Source organism: Hyperolius riggenbachi, chromosome 2 (assembly GCF_040937935.1).
Source record: "Hyperolius riggenbachi isolate aHypRig1 chromosome 2, aHypRig1.pri, whole genome shotgun sequence".
Taxonomy (NCBI): Eukaryota; Metazoa; Chordata; class Amphibia; order Anura; family Hyperoliidae; genus Hyperolius; species Hyperolius riggenbachi.
The window spans coordinates 111,312,769-111,329,415 of record NC_090647.1 but is presented as its reverse complement, the minus strand read 5'-3'; the positions used below and the strand labels follow the sequence as shown (position 1 = coordinate 111,329,415).

At 45.1% G+C, this 16,647-nt stretch overlaps 1 protein-coding gene across 1 annotated transcript in view; it reads right to left on the bottom strand.

Annotated features, from left to right (window-relative positions):
• The window catches only part of ITGB7 (integrin subunit beta 7), a 108,136-nt gene that overhangs the window by 19,117 nt on the left and 72,372 nt on the right, over positions 1–16,647 (bottom strand). The window contains exon 12 of the mRNA XM_068267217.1: positions 7,546–7,757. Coding sequence (XP_068123318.1) covers positions 7,546–7,757 — 212 coding nt within the window. The remainder of the gene's footprint in view (positions 1–7,545; positions 7,758–16,647) is intronic.

Here is a 16,647-nt window from a genome sequence, read left to right as displayed (position 1 = left end):
GTAGATTTTTCCAGTATTATAAGTAATTGTTGAATCTGCACAAAGGGCAGTGCTCAGTCGTGTGGCAGATTTATTCAGCAGGGAAATTCACTGCCCATATAAATCTATGGGTCTGTGCACAGTGCGGGGTTGTACCTGATCGCATTATTCTAAAAAGCGGCATGCAGATTTGTAAAAAGGCCATGTCTGGTCTCCAGTGCAGTTCACACTGTTGCGTTACTATGCATGCATTATAAGCGTATCCACTGTGACCCTAGCCTAGAGCTATCATAGCGGTGGGTGTTGTCTTCCACTTAAAGAGGAACTCCCAGTGAAAATTCTTCATTTTTACAATAATTATGTATAAATGTAGTCAGCTTTTGCCCATTTTAAAAGCTTCCCTCTCTTTTATTTACATTCTGACATTTATCAGATGGTGACGTTTTTACTGTTGGCAGGTGATGTAGCTGGAAGTACATGCTGCTTGTTCTGGCAGTTGGAAACAGCTGTAAACCGCTATTTCCCACAATGCAACGAGGTTCACAGACCGGAAACTGCCAGGAAAATAGTCCTCAGTCTCCTGTGGGAGGGGCTTCACCACAATATTAAACATACAGAGCCCCCTGATGAGGATCCATTTGTGAAAAGGAATAGATTTCTCATGTAAAAGTGGGTATCAGCTACTGATTGGGATGAAGTTCAATTCTTGGTCACGGTTTCTCTTTAAAGGAGAAACTGTTAGGAAGCTGTTAAAACAGATTCCAAGAATGGCAAGTTGGATAAGACTAAGCTGTCAAACCTGATAAGCATGCAGTGTCTTCTGAAGCGGTGTCTAAATCTAGGAAATGTGCAGTGACCGTATGCCTGATTCTGCAGAACACCTGTGTCAATTATGCACTGAAAAGGTAGTGAAAGATGAATCCCCTACATAGCTTAAAGATTTGATGGGATGGTTGAGATCAGAGATGTCCTTTGCTATTAAAGAAATTGAAGAATCTGCTTTCATACTTTCTAATTCAGATGTTACACCGACATTTACCCCTTCTACTTCTGATGCACCTATTGCTGGTCCTTCTAAATCCTCCTAACAGATCTCCTCAAGAGGTAGAGAGTCGAGGTTGATTCAGATAAATTTGATGTCTAAAGGGAGAGTGGATATCTATTATTGGAAGAGTTACCACAGGGCGAAGTAGACACATCTGAGGGTAAAGGCATTAAGTCTCAGAAATTCGTTTTTCCACAGAATTTATGAATGAGTTATTTGAAGCTATGCATAGGGCTATGGGCATTACCAAGGAACAAGAAGACCTATTACTATTGATCAAATGTACAAACGTTTATCTGACCTAAGATTGTATCTAAATTCCATAGATCTCAAGAGATCTTTTTACCATCTTTTTGCGGTAATTCATCAAATCGAAAGGAAGAAAGGTTGCACTGTCTAGGTGTTAAGAAGGTGTCTAATTGAATGAATATCTTCAGAGATCCAAGAATTGGAGGAAGTCCAATGCTTTGTTGGTTCTCTTTGCCGGAAAGCAGCCATCTAAAGAAATCTATTGCAAGATGGATCAGACAAGCTATTGCTTTATCTTACTTGCACCAGGGCAAGCAGTTATCAGGACTAGCGAAAGGTCATTCAACCAGAGCGGTTTCTACTTCCTGGGCAGAGAGCGCAGGGGCTACTATTAATATATCTGTGAAGCTGCAACCTGGTCAAGCCACAATACCTTTGTTAAGCATTATAGACTTGATTTAACCTCTAACTCTGACTTATGTTTTGGTAGAAGAGTTTTGCAGGCTGTAATCCCTCCCTAATTATGTCTTGTTTATCATCTCAGGGTTGCTGTCCTGAGACGTCCTGGAAAGACAAAACTTACTTACGGTAAGGTCTTTTCCAGGAGTCGGAAGGACAGCACCCTTACTACCCACCCTGATGTATTGTTAATAAAAATTATTTGAAGCATCATTCTGTGTGGTCTTTTTTATTACTGATGAGGGTAAGGGAATGCTGCCTTATGTAGGGTGCCTGCCTAATCAATTATGTTAATTCTTTTAACTAGTATCCTGTCCAGTTGGAAATGGAGGGAGACAAGTCTCAGGGTTGCTGTCCTTCCGACTCCTGGAAAAGACCTTACCGTAAGTAAGTTTTGTCTTTTTGCCCATTGGAAAGGGAAAACTGATTTCAGGTGTTCAAATGTCAAAGAAGGAAGAGAAATATTTAAAGCTGATGATTTAGCTAGGTTAATTTTATAGTTAGACAAGATTCCAAAATATTTCATTTTTTCTAGGAGAATAGGTAGGGTAGTGTTAGGAGAAGATAGAAAAAATAATAGGTCATCTGCAAATGCAGACACCTTGTGCTCTTTCCCCCCCATATGTATGCCCTTGATGTTCGTGTCCTCTCTGACCCAGTTTAAAAAAGGCTCCAGAACTGTAATAAAAATTAAAGGTGATAAAGGGCATCCTTGTCGGGTGCCATTTGCCAGTTGAAAGGAGTCTGATAGAAAGCCATTCACCTTGACCTTTGCCGTGGGGTTGGCGTACAGTAGGGAGATCCAGTTAAGCATTTGGTTTCCCAGTGCCATATGCTCTAGGGAGGCTTTAAGAAAGTCCCACGCAATCCTATCAAAAGCCTTCTCGGCATCCGTCGAGAGGAAAAATCCCTCCGACGAATGCCGAGTTAGCCATGCATGTACACCTATAGCTCGCATCGTCCCATCTCTTGCTTCTCTCCCCGGTAGGAAACCAACCTGGTCGGGATGGATCCTAGACTCTAAAATAGGTAGTATTCTATTAGCCAGGATTTTGGCAAAAAGCTTCAGGTCAGTATTTAGAAGAGAGATGGGACGGTAGCTAGCACAGGACTGTGGGTCCTTATCTGGCTTCTGAATTACCGTTATATGTGCTTCTAAGAGTTGCTTCGATGGAATAGCTGACTCCGTAATTTTATTAAAAGCGTCTAGAAAATGGGAGCACAAGGTGTCTGCATAGAGTTTGTAATATTGGGCCGTAAGGCCGTCTGGGCCTGGGCTTTTATTTGGTTTTAGTCCTTTTACAGCTAAATAAAACTCTTCCTCTGTAATGGGGTCATTGAGGTTGTCTCGTTCTTTAGGATCAAGAGAGGCCAGGCCATATTTTTCTAGAAATTCAGAAATTGCCTGTTTTCTGGTGAGAGTGGAGTTTTTGCCTAAAGTGGGAGTGTGAAGGTTGTATAAAGAGTGATAAAATTTGCGGAATTCTTCCGCTATGTCAGGGATGGTGAATTTCTTCTCCCCTTTTGCGTTTGTGATGGATTTCACATGTGTTTTAGCCGTTTTTTCCCTAAGGGCCTTGGCCAGTAATGTGCCGCATTTATTGGCATGTTGATAAAAGGTGCCATTAGCAAGTAGGAACTTGCGTCTAACTCCATATGATAGGGAGGAGGATAGCTGGGATCTAAGGGTAGCTAGTTCCTCTAAAGTCTTGTCTTGTAAGGATTTTTTGTGCTGGTTTTCTAGTTTGCGAATGCGTGTGTATAGGTGGTCTATGGCAGCCTGTCTCTCTCTTTTGGCCTTAGCTCCCATGCGGATTAGTTGTCCCCTAATATAGGGTTTATGTGTTTCCCATATGAGCAAGTCTGATTGTTCATTATTTTGATTTGTCATGAAAAATTCAGACAGATGTCTCCTTAGCAGCTCTATATTATTTTTGTCAGTTAATAGGAAGGGGTTTAGTCTCCAGCAGAAAGAGGTAGGGGCTGTCCAAGGCGGGTTGATTGATAAAGAGACCGGAGCATGGTCCGCCAAAGACTGGATCCCAATTGAGGCTTGAGTAGCCAATGAGGCATCTCTCTGTTGTAAGAACAGGTAGTCTAGTCTTGAGTATTTTTTGTGGGTAGCCGAAAAGAAGGAGTAGTCTCTGTCTTTGGGGTGTAGAAGCCTCCACATATCTACCAAAGACAGTCTGTCTAGCTGGTCTTTAATTTTTTTAAGGTCTTTGTATCTCATGGCTGAGGAACCATTTGACGTGTCCAGGAGGGGGTTTAGTGGCAAATTAAGATCTCCCCCTAGAATCAGCATCCCTTTGGAAAATAGTAGTAACGTGTCTATCGCTGTTTTGAAGAAGCTGACCTGATTGGTATTTGGACTGTAGATGGATGCCAGCGTCACATCTCTGTCATGGATCTTTCCCTGCAAGAAGAGGTATCTACCTTCCGGGTCGCTTAGTTGGGATATCAACTGAAAGTGTATAGATCTATGGATAAGGATAGACACTCCCTTTGCCTTCTGTAAGGGGGAGGTTGCGTGATAGTGGGTCGGATAGAATCTATCGTAGAATTTGGGGACCGCATCCTGACGAAAGTGGGTCTCTTGAAAAAAGGCAAAAGTAGCATGTTCCTGCCTTATAAAGGACAAAAATTTTGACCTTTTCTCAGGAATATTAAGGCCATTAGTATTGCATGATACGATTTTCCAGGGAGAGTGGTGGGGGGAGCTGGACTGGGACATACTGCAAGTTATGAAAAAAAAGGGCCAGGTCAGTAGAAGAGCAGGCAAAATAATCATATTATGTAGGCTAAGGAAATCGTATAGAGCTCGTGACGTAGGTCTGAAAAGTTAGGTCTACTCTGGGATCGGAGCGTAAGCGTCAAACAGCTTTGCTTTATGCAAAAAAGTGCAAAGGCTAGAGAATACTCACGTGACACACCTGGCTATGAGCGGCGTGTCACTTAGCGTGTGAGAAAAAGACAGAGAGTCAAGCTCTCTGTTGGGGAGGTGTAGAAAAAAACCAGGGAGGATGGTTAAACTTATCAACTCGGGGAATAAAGACAAGTCAAAAATCACTGTTGAAAGAGTATAAAACACAGTACAATATTAACCCAAAAGTTCTGTAGAGACCCAGACCTATTAAGTTTAAATAAGTTCTGTTCCCATGTGCAGCCTCAGCCAGTCCATGGGACGGCTGCGCCGCATCAGGGACGTAGTCCCCACCTGTATGAAACCAAAACATCATAAAGCATTATAACATTAACATATATCGGGACAGTCAGCCGTTTTTAACAATAAGAATTAGTGGTTTAGTCTCAGAGAGATGGTGAAGTTAACCTTATAGTCCACCTAAAATCAAGGATGGGAAAAGAAAAAAAGGGGGTGCATATGATTAATCACATATTGCCAGCCAACTAAGTAGACTCATTCTGGTTGAGAAGCTTGATCAGAGTCAAAGAGGTCCCTTTGAGACCCTTGCTTGCTTGAGGATTTACGTCCCTGTTTGGATTGCTTAGCAGGGGTATGACGGGTCTTGTTCTCCTGGGACATGCTGGTATTGTCCGGCTCTTGTGAGGGAGGCAGGAAGCCTGCGTACCATAGTGGCAATTTAGGGACTGAGATGTTCAGGGCCGCACAGAATTCCTCCAGTTCAGAGGGCATTTTCAATGAGTGAGTACGCTCATCTATTGTAACTGAGAGTGCAAAAGGGAAACGCCACCTATATCGGATATTCTTTTCCGTGAGAAGCAGTAGTAAAGGTTTCAGGGCCTTACGTTGATCTAATGTTATTGGGGACAGATCTTGGAAAAGCGCTATCTGAGCTTCATTAAACATCACCGCATCTTGGCCCCTTGCAGCTTTCATGATTTCCTCTTTTAAGGGGAATGATTGTAAGCAGCAGATAATGTCACGGGGGGGATCACTCTCTCCCCTTTGGGGACGCAGGGCCCTGTGAGCTCGTACTAGCTTGATCTCCTGCTCTTTTGGGCGCCCCAGCAGCTCATTAAAGATGGCGGTCAAGGCTGCAGGTATCTGCTCCGCAGTTACGGATTCCGGAACGCCTCGGACTCTGATATTGGATCTCCTGCCTCTGTTATCGAGGTCCTCGAGGTGACGCTGGTGGTCAATAAATCTAGTATCGTGTGTATAGGCTATCTTAGTGAGGGATTTTATCTTTTTTTCTCTCCTGGACCCTGCTGACTCTATGGTATCAAGCCGTGTGCCGATTGCTGCCATGTCTTCCCTCATCTCCGCTATTGCGGCTGTGAATGTAGCTTTTATATCCTCAGCAAAACCTCTCATATGGGCATATGTCACTGAGTCTCTTCGTTTGGCTGGGCGTTCGTACTCACGCTCAGAAGATCCTCTGGAGGTAGCCGATCCAGCGGGCGACACAGCGCGGGCCGGCGCCATCTTAGAAGAGGAGGCCGCGGCTTTCTTCTCCGATTGTGAGCGGAATAAATCTGGAAGACTGCGACCAAATTTCTTTTGGGAGTCTCTCGGAGTACCAGCAGCTGTTTGTCCTCGAGTTCGTCTGCTCATTGCCAGGTATAGGTGTAGGTGGGAGCTGTAACAGCTTAGTATAGCGACGTCTGGGTCAGGAGCTCAGAACTCAGGCAGCCATTCCTCTCCGGTGTTAAGCCACACCCCCCTTCAGTATCTCTTTAAAGAGACACTGAAGCGAAAAAAAATATATGATATAATTAATTGGTTGTGTACTATGAATAATTACTAGAAGATTAGCAGCAAAGAAAATATTCTCATACTTTTATTTTCAGGTATATAGTGTTTTTTCTAACATTGCATCACTCTATAATATGTGCAGATTACACAACACTCAGCATTCAAAATTAGTCTTTCAGAGCAGTCTGTGAAGTAATGAACTCTCCTCTAGCAGAGGAAAAGTAAATAGTTCAATTACAGTTGAGATAATAAAAGTCAGATAACAGCCCTTTCCACGACTAAGAGCTTAATAGCTTTTTTGCATAGAGATAACAACTGGAGTTTCTCAACTCTTCCTGTACTGGAAACAATTACACTGATGTATCTGATCTTAATGTTTTTTTTCTTAGCTGTACTACACATACAGATCATAATATCATCAATTTTTTTTCGCTTCAGTGTCTCTTTAAGCCTGGTACATATCTTCATTTTTTTATTGGCCAATTTTACCACCTCCATGTGGTATATGAGCTTACCTACACAATCTGTTTATAGTATTCAAAATCTGTTGGCCCTCCTACTACACTGAAGTGGTAAAATAGGCCAGTCATTAGCTAATCAAAATTCAATCAGGCTAAACCAGGAAGTGTTTTGCTTGCACTGTCATGTGTTTAATGCCTAGTACACGCCATACAATTTACTGTAAGATTTTCTGCAAGATTTACCTGCCAGATAGATCATTTCCAACATGTTGGAAATTATCTATCTAACCATCTATCTGCCGAGCAATTAGGCTTTGTTCTACTCAGCAGGAGATAACCAGAAGACAATGCACCAGAGATAATGATCAGTCCCTACCGGTACTTTACAGAAAATAATCTAATTACAAAAAATCTAACAGAAAAATCTTACAGAAAATTGTATGGTGTGTACTAGGCATAAAGGACACCCAAAGTGGGAGGGATCTGGAGGCTACCATATGTATTTTCCTTTTAAACCATGCACATTGCCTGTCTATCCTGCTGATCCTGGCAGGCAACTATTATTGTTTAAAAGGAAATAATTATGGCAGCTTCCATATTCCTTCGACTTCAGGTGTCCTTTAAGAAAAATAGTTATTAATATTGAATTAATCTGCTCTTTGATATTAACGTACCTCCACAAAGTAACCCATCATGCCTTTCACAGCTAGTGTCGTCACATTCGCAATACTCTCCTCCAAAGTGTGCGTTGCATGTGCAGCGTCCGCACTCACACCTGCCACGCCCATTGCAGGGGAGAGCCGATCCGATCATGATGCACTCCGCATCTGAGCCATACTTATCCTTGGGGCATTCACAGTGCTTTCCTTTGTACCCATCCACACAGCTGCAAGAGAACTAATGTATTCAGAAATGGAACTCCAGTAACCAGTAGTAAGTAGTACTGAACACATATCTTCATTTGCATTTATATTTAACTATAGAACAAAAAAGCTGTTTTTATTCACAATTTGGCTGTCTTAGGGCCTGTACACACTGCTGCGCTTGCGCTGCGCTTTTCAAATCGCACGCGCTTTTTAATCGCAAGGTCTTTTGAAAAATAATGAAAATCGTGAAGACCTGTACACACTGGTGCGATGCGCTTTTTCTATTCTCATGAAGGCTTGCGATTTTAAAATCGCATGCGATTTTAAAAGCACAGCAGTGTGTACAGGCCCTTAACCACTTGAGGACCTAGGGCTTTCTACCCCTTAAGGACCGGCCACTTTTTTTCCATTCAGACCACTGCAGCTTTCACGGTTTATTGCTCGCTCATACAACCTACCACCTAAATGAATTTTGGCTCCTTTTCTTGTCACTAATAAAGCTTTCTTTTGATGCTATTTGATTGCTCCTGCGATTTTTACTTTTTATTATATTCATCAAAAAAGACATGAATTTTGGCAAAAAAATGATTTTTTTAACTTTCTGTGCTGACATTTTTCAAATAAAGTAAAATTTCTGTATACATGCAGCGCGAAAAATGTGGACAAACATGTTTTTGATAAAAAAAAAAACCCATTCAGTGTATATTTATTGGTTTGGGTAAAAGTTATAGCGTTTACAAACTATGGTGCCAAAAGTGAATTTTCCCATTTTCAAGCATCTCTGACTTTTCTGACCCCCTGTCATGTTTCATGAGGGGCTAGAATTCCAGGATAGTATAAATACCCCCCAAATGACCCCATTTTGGAAAGAAGACATCCCAAAGTATTCACTGAGAGGCATAGTGAGTTCATAGAAGATATTATTTTTTGTCACAAGTAAGCGGAAAATGACACTTTGTGACCAAAAAAAAAAAAAAAAAAAAAAGTTTCCATTTCTTCTAACTTGCGACAAAAAAAAATGAAATCTCCCACGGACTCACCATGCCCCTCTCTGAATACCTTGAAGGGTCTACTTTCCAAAATGGGGTCATTTGTGGGGTGTGTTTACTGTCCTGACATTTTGGGGGGTGCTAAATTGTAAGCACCCCTGTAAAGCCTAAAGGTGCTCATTGGACTTTGGGCCCCTTAGCGCAGTTAGGCTGCAAAAAAGTGCCACACATGTGGTATTGCCGTACTCAGGAGAAGTAGTATAATGTGTTTTGGGGTGTATTTTTACACATACCCATGCTGGGTGGGAGAAATATCTCTGTAAATGACAATTTTTTATTTTTTTTTTACACACAATTGTCCATTTACAGAGTTATTTCTCCCACCCAGCATGGGTATGTGTAAAAATACACCCCAAAACACATTATACTACTTCTCCCGAGTACGGCGGTACCACATGTGTGGCACTTTTTTACACCCCAAGTACGCTAAGGGGCCCAAAGTCCAATGAGTACCTTTAGGATTTCACAGGTCATTTTGCGGAATTTGATTTCCAGACTACTCCTCACGGTTTAGGGCCCCTAAAATGCCAGGGCAGTATAGGAACCCCACAAATGACCCCATTTTAGAAAGAAGACACCCCAAGGTATTCCGTTAGGAGTATGGTGAGTTCATAGAAGATTTTATTTTTTGTCACAAGTTAGTGGAAAATGACACTTTGTGAAAAAAACAATAAAAATCAATTTTCCTCTAACTTTTGACAAAAAATAAAATCTTCTATGAACTTACCATACTCCTAACAAAATACCTTGGGGTGTCTTCTTTCTAAAATGGGGTCATTTGTGGGGTTCCTATACTGCCCTGGCATTTTAGGGGCCCTAAACCGTGAGGCGTAGTCTGGAAATCAAATTCCGCAAAATGACCTGTGAAATCCTAAAGGTACTCATTGGACTTTGGGCCCTTTAGCGCAGTTAGGGTGCAAAAAAGTGCCACACATGTGGTATTGCCGTACTCGGGAGAAGTAGTACAATGTGTTTTGGGGTGTATTTTTACACATACCCATGCTGGGTGGGAGAAATACCTCTGTAAATGACAATCTTTTGATTTTTTTACACACAATTGTCCATTTACAGAGTTATTTCTCCCACCCAGCATGGGTATGTGTAAAAATACACCCCAAAACACATTGTACTACTTCTCCCGAGTACGGCGATACCACATGTGTGGCACTTTTTTGCACCCTAACTGCGCTAAAGGGCCCAAAGTCCAATGAGTACCTTTAGGATTTCACAGGTCATTTTGCGGAATTTGATTTCCAGACTACTCCTCACGGTTTAGGGCCCCTAAAATGCCAGGGCAGTATAGGAACCCCACAAATGACCCCATTTTAGAAAGAAAACACCCCAAGGTATGCCATTAGGAGTATGGTGAGTTCATAGAAGATTTTATTTTTTGTCAAAAGTTAGCGGAAAATTGATTTTTATTGTTTTTTTCACAAAGTGTCATTTTCCGCTAACTTGTGACAAAAAATAAAATCTTCTATGAACTCACCATACTCCTAACGGCATACCTTGGGGTGTCTTCTTTCTAAAATGGGGTCATTTGTGGGGTTCCTATACTGCCCTGGCATTTTAGGGGCCCTAAACCGTGAGGAGTAGTCTGGAAATCAAATTCCGCAAAATGACCTGTGAAATCCTAAAGGTACTCATTGGACTTTGGGCCCTTTAGCGCAGTTAGGGTGCAAAAAAGTGCCACACATGTGGTATCGCCGTACTCGGGAGAAGTAGTACAATGTGTTTTGGGGTGTATTTTTACACATACCCATGCTGGGTGGGAGAAATAACTCTGTAAATGGACAATTGTGTGTAAAAAAATCAAAAGATTGTCATTTACAGAGGTATTTCTCCCACCCAGCATGGGTATGTGTAAAAATACACCCCAAAACACATAATACTACTTCTCCCGAGTACGGCGATACCACATGTGTGGCACTTTTTTGCACCCTAACTGCGCTAAGGGGCCCAGAGTCCAATGAGTACCTTTAGGCTTTACAGGGGTGCTCACAATTTAGCACCCCGCCCACTTGCCAGGACAGTTAACAAACCCCACAAATGACCCCATTTTGGAAAGAATACACAACAAGGTATTCCATGAGGGTAATGGTGAGGTCATTGAAAATTTTATTTTTTGTCACAAGTAAACGGAAAATGACACTTTGTTAAAAAAAAAATTAAAAAAAAATTCTGATAACTTGTGACAAAAACTAAAATCTTTTATGAACTCACCGTGCACCTCACATAATACTTTAGGGTGTCCTCTTTCCAAAATGGGGTCATTTGTGGAGTCTGTCCTGGCATTTTAGGGTCTCTGCAATCATTACATGTATGGCCAGTATTAGGAGTTTCTGCTATACTCCTTATATTGGGTATACAAGTAATGCACTCTGGGCTGAAAGGAAAAATGAACGGCAAACATACCTTGCTCCACATCAATGGCAGATCTTCCTCCACATCAATGGCAGTGATAACCTCAGGAGAGAGACACCCCGTGCCACCCTGCACTCAGGGTGAGCCACCAACTTATGTGACTGGGCCTCAGAACTTTAGTATACAGCATTATGCCTGTAGGATACAGCAATATGCCTGCCAATAGAGATGACTCTGTGTGGCATTAAAGCATCATCATAGGCCCAAATCACATATAAACCGGGGGTGTCCACACTCAAGGGAAATTCAAACATGCCGTCTTATATCGCCAACCCAGGACAGATCAGCAATATCAAGCATGGAAACCGATCCTTCTTCCCACTTTTATGCTTACCCGTTTGGTCTTCAAGCTTACCTCTCCTCTCCCTGCGACAATGTGCGAAAGACCACTGAGTGTGTGCCTACTCCTGTGTCTGGAGTTCCCTAGGTTCTAATAGTGTACCTGCTCGTGGTACCTCTCAAAACACGGCCCTACGCATAGACCAGGCTGGTCAGGACAGCGGGGACAATAAAAACTGGTGTCATTCCTTCTTCCAGTCCTGCTGCAGACACGACAACGTTTTCTTCGGATGCGTTGACCTGGGGCACACGGAATCTGATAGGCGTAATGCCTACCATGCAGTCGGCTAGTTGCATCTGGGGGGGGGGGGGGCCTGGCACCTCCTGGATACAGGATGTCCAGAATGATCTGTTCCTGAAATTGGAGGAAAGATCCAGTTCTCCCAGCCTTACTGTAGAGAACAAAGCTGTTGTAAACTGCCAATTGAATCAGATAAAAAGACACTTTCTTATACCAGCGTCTTGTTTTCCGGGTCATTAAATAGGGCGCTAACCTCTGGTCATTGAAGTCCACCCCTCCCATGTTGACATTATATTCGTGGACGACAAGGGGCTTTTCAATGACCTTGGTTGCCCGTTGAATTTGGACTGTCGTGTCTGTGTGAATGGTGGACAGAAAGTAAACGTCCCTCTTGTCCCTCCATTTCACCGCGAGCAGGTCTTCAGTACGCAAGGCGGCCCTCTGCCCCCGTTGAAGTCTGGTGGTAACGAGCCGTTGGGGGAAGCCCTGGCGACTAGGCCGCGCAGTGCCACAGCATCGGATTCCTTCTAACTTTAAGTGCTGAAAGAGGGCCACACTTGTGTAATAATTGTCCACAAAAAGATGGTACCCCTTCCGGAACAAGGGTGACACCAAGTCCCACACAACCTTTCCACTGCTCCCCAGGTAGTCAGGGCATCCGACCGGCTCCAATTTTGAGTCTTTTCCCTCATAGACCCTAAAACGACATGTATAGCCTGTGGCCCTTTCACAGAGCTTATACAGTTTCACCCCATACCGGGCGCGCTTGCTTGGGATGTACTGTTTGATGCCAAGGCGCCCGGTAAAGCGTAAGAGGGACTCGTCTACGCAGATGTTCTGTTCAGGGATATAAGCATCTGCAAATGTTGAGGACAGGTGGTCTATGAGGGGCCGAATTTTGTGGAGCCGGTCATAAGCAGGGTGGCCCTTTTCATGACAGGTTTTGTCGTCGTTGAAGTGCAGGAAGCGCAGGATGGACTCAAATCGTGTCCTGGACATGGCAGCAGGGTACAAGGGAACATGATGTACTGGGTTCGTAGACCAATACGACCGCAATACATTCTGTTTCATTAGTCCCAAGTGAAGGATAAGGGCCAAAAAGATTTTAATGTCGGAAACTTGGACTGGTTTCCACCCGAAAGGCTGGGCATACATGCTCTCCGGGTGCTCGGTGATGAATTGTGTGGCTTTACGGTTGGTCTCAACCACAATTAAGTCCAAGAGAACCTGGGTGATGAACAGCTGCAAAAATTCTAGGGCCGTTCCTAGATGAGCTGTCGCCACCTGGACTCCAGACTGGGCGGTGAAAGGGGGCACTACGGGTGCGGCGGAATCAGGGGATTGCCAATCTGGTTGTGCCAGCACCTCTGGGAGTCTATGGGTACTACGGGCCCGTCTTCTTCTTGGTGGCTGCGACGGGGGTACTACTGCACTTGCCACCGTACCAGTTTCCACTTCCATGCTGACGCTCACCACTTCGCCAGGGTCTACGGAAGCACTGGCACTAAGTCCAGGAGATGCTGCGCTGCTGGTGCCTGCCTCACCAAGAAAACTATCAACAGCGCTAGCACCACCCTGCTGCCCTTGAGGCGGATCCTGCGCCACCTGCGGTCTAACGACTTGGGGTCTGGTACGCCTGGCTCTAGCCGGGACCATAGCCTCGTCATCACTATCGGTCAGGGAACCACTGCTTTCTACAGGTTCAAATTCGGACCCGGAAGATTCGACGGATGATTCTTCCCAAAAGAACTCATCCGACTGGTCCATGTACCTGTATACCTCGTCATCGGAAAGTCCCCTTCTTGCCATTTTGGATTGCTAAATTTATGGGGTTTTCCTCCGAGACTACCCAGAAAAAAAGAGCACCTACCTAGCAAAAAGGGAGTATTTGAGAGGTATTGGGGTTGGTGGGAAGTGGGGTCTCAGAGGACAATCAAATACAATCACAGCACAATCAAATCTGATGCACTCGGAAGGTGATGGGGGGAGGGTGGGATTGGGTGTGGCGGGAAGTGGGGTCTCAGGCAATCAAACAATCACGGTGCAATCGAAGCCGATCACGGGACAATCAAATACAATTACAGCACAATCGACTCCAATCACAGCACAATCAAATCTGATGCACTCGGAAGGTGATGGGGGGAGGGTCGGATTGGGTGTGGCGGGAAGTGGGGTCTCAGGCAATCAAACAATCACAGGGCAAGCGAAGCCGATCACGGGACAATCAAATACAATTACAGCACAATCGAATCCAATCACAGCCCAATCAAATCTGATGCACTCGGAAGGTGATGGGGGGAGGGTGGGATTGAGTGTGGCGGGAAGTGGGGTCTCAGGCAATCAAACAATCAGGGGGCAATCAAAGCAGATCACGGGACAATCAAATACAATTACAGCACAATCGACTCCAATCACAGCACAATCAAATCTGATGCACTCGGAAGGTGATGGGGGGAGGGTGGGATTGGGTGTGGCGGGAAGTGGGGTCTCAGGCAATCAAACAATCACGGGGCAATCGAAGCAGATCACGGGACAATCAAATACAATTACAGCTCAATCGACTCCAATCACAGCACAAGCAAATCTGATGCACTCGGAAGGTGGTGGTTGGAGGTGGTGGGTGGGGGGGAGGGGGGGGGAGGGGGGGTTGGGTGTGGTAGGGGGGGGTTGGGTGGGGTGGGAAGTGGGGTCTCAGGCAATCAAACAATCACGGGACAATCGAAGCAGATCACGGGACAATCAAATACAATCGCAGCACAATCAAATACAAGCGCAGCACAATCGAATACAAGCGCAGCACAGTCAAATACAATGCACTTGGACGGTGATTAGGGGGGGGGCCTGAGGGCGATTTGAGGGGGTGGGGGGTTGATCAGGAGCCTGCACGGGGCAGACTGAGTCCTGATCTGATGAGAGGCAGACACAGGGGGTTACTGATCAAAGATCAGTTAGTGATTGCTGGGGAGGACAGATGTAAACAAAGAGCAGGGGATGTAATCAGAAGGGGGGTATGAGGGCAATCGAGGGCCTGGGCAGGTGATCGGTTACCCCCGCGGGGCAGTAAGGGTCTGCTCTGATGGGTGGGGGTGCTGAGGGGTGATGGACAGGTGATAGACAGGTGATCAGAGGGGGATCAGAGGGGGATCAGAGGGTAAGGTAGCTGTATACAGATGTATACAGTATACAGGGGGGTAGTCTGGGATGGGGTCTGGGGGTGATCTAAAGGTAGGGGGGGGGGATCAGGGGTGACTAGGAGGCAGTTAGGGACCTAAACTAAGGGGCAGCGTCGCTAGTTAGTGGCAGGTGGGGGGGGTGGGGGTTTTGTAGGGGTGCAAGGGTGCTAGGCAGGGGTCTGCTGGGGTGATCAGGGGGGGTATGAGGCCTGGGGTGGGTGATCAGGGAGGCTGAGGTCAAAAAAAGCTGTTTGCTGGATACACTTACGAGTGGTTCCTCCTCGCTGGTGGTCTCTGCAACAATGAGACCACGAGGCGAGGAGGAAGCACGTATAAGGCACTTTGTTTACCTAACAAAGTGCCTTATACTGTCTGATTGGTGGATCCCGGAGATTCCTCCGCTCGCCAGCTCTGCTAAGTGGCCGGCGAGCAGAGGCAAAATGCCAGGCTTCCGACTCCCGGCGGAGGATCGCGTCACTGATGACGCGATCGCTCCGCCCATGCCCCTACAAGGACCGCCGCCATTTGTCTATACGGCGGTCCTTGCGGGGTGCGCTTCCCGGCCGCCATTTGTATATACGGCGGTCGGGAAGTGGTTAAAGCGGAATATAACCCTGCATTTCAACTTTGCTCTAAAACATTATTTACAGCATATTATATGCAAGCAGCATTTTTTTTTTTACTAGACCAGCATTGGAAGGGTTACATACAGATAGAAATGCAGACGCATCCGAAGTTTAGATAGATACATTTAAGTAAACACAATGTAACAAGTGTGGAATGTGACACACACTCTCTGACTGTGCAGGAGCTGGAGGACAGCCAGAGAGTGTGTCACATTCCGCACTTGTTACATTGTGTTTACTTAAATGTATCTATCTAAACTTCGGATGCGTCTGCATTTCTATCCATTCTATCCACGGAACTTTAAAGCTCTGTGTGTAACCCTTCCAATGCTGGTCTAGTAAAAAAAAATATGCTGGTTGCATATAATATGCTGTAAATAATGTTTTAGAGCAAAGTTGAAATGCAGGGTTATATTCCGCTTTAAAGAGAGTCTGAAGCGAGAATAAATCTCGCTTCAGACCTCATAGTTAGCAGGGGCATGTGTGCCCCTGCTAAAACGCCGCTATCCCGCGGCTTAACGGGGGTCCCTGATCCCCCAAATCCCCTAGGTGCAGCGCGGGAGCGCTTCCTGGTTGGGGCAGGGCTAACCGCCGCAGCCCTGCCCCACGCGCGTCTGTCAGACACGTATCTCCGCCTCTCCCCCGCCCCTCTGTCTTCCTTCACTGAGAGGGGCGGGGGAGAGGCGGCGATGCGCGTCTGATAGACGCGACTGGAGGCAGGGCTGCAGCCGTTAGCCCTGCCTCCAGGAAGAAGAAATTTCACGACCAACTTGCAACCAACTATTGCGGGGGTGGGTTTGGGGGTGAAGGGACCCCCGTTAAGCCGCGGGATAGCGGCGTTTTAGCAGGGGCACACATGCCCCTGCTAAGTATGAGCTCTGAAGCGAGATTTATTCTCGCTTCAGAGTCTCTTTAAGGTGTCCAATAACAGTACAATTTTTCCTTCAGACTCGATCTTTTTATGTGATTTTTATGATTGAATTGTATAGAAAACTGCGCAGTGCGTGGCACAAATCGATGTGAAACGATTCTTTGGTGGATTGGAAAAGGTAAAAATA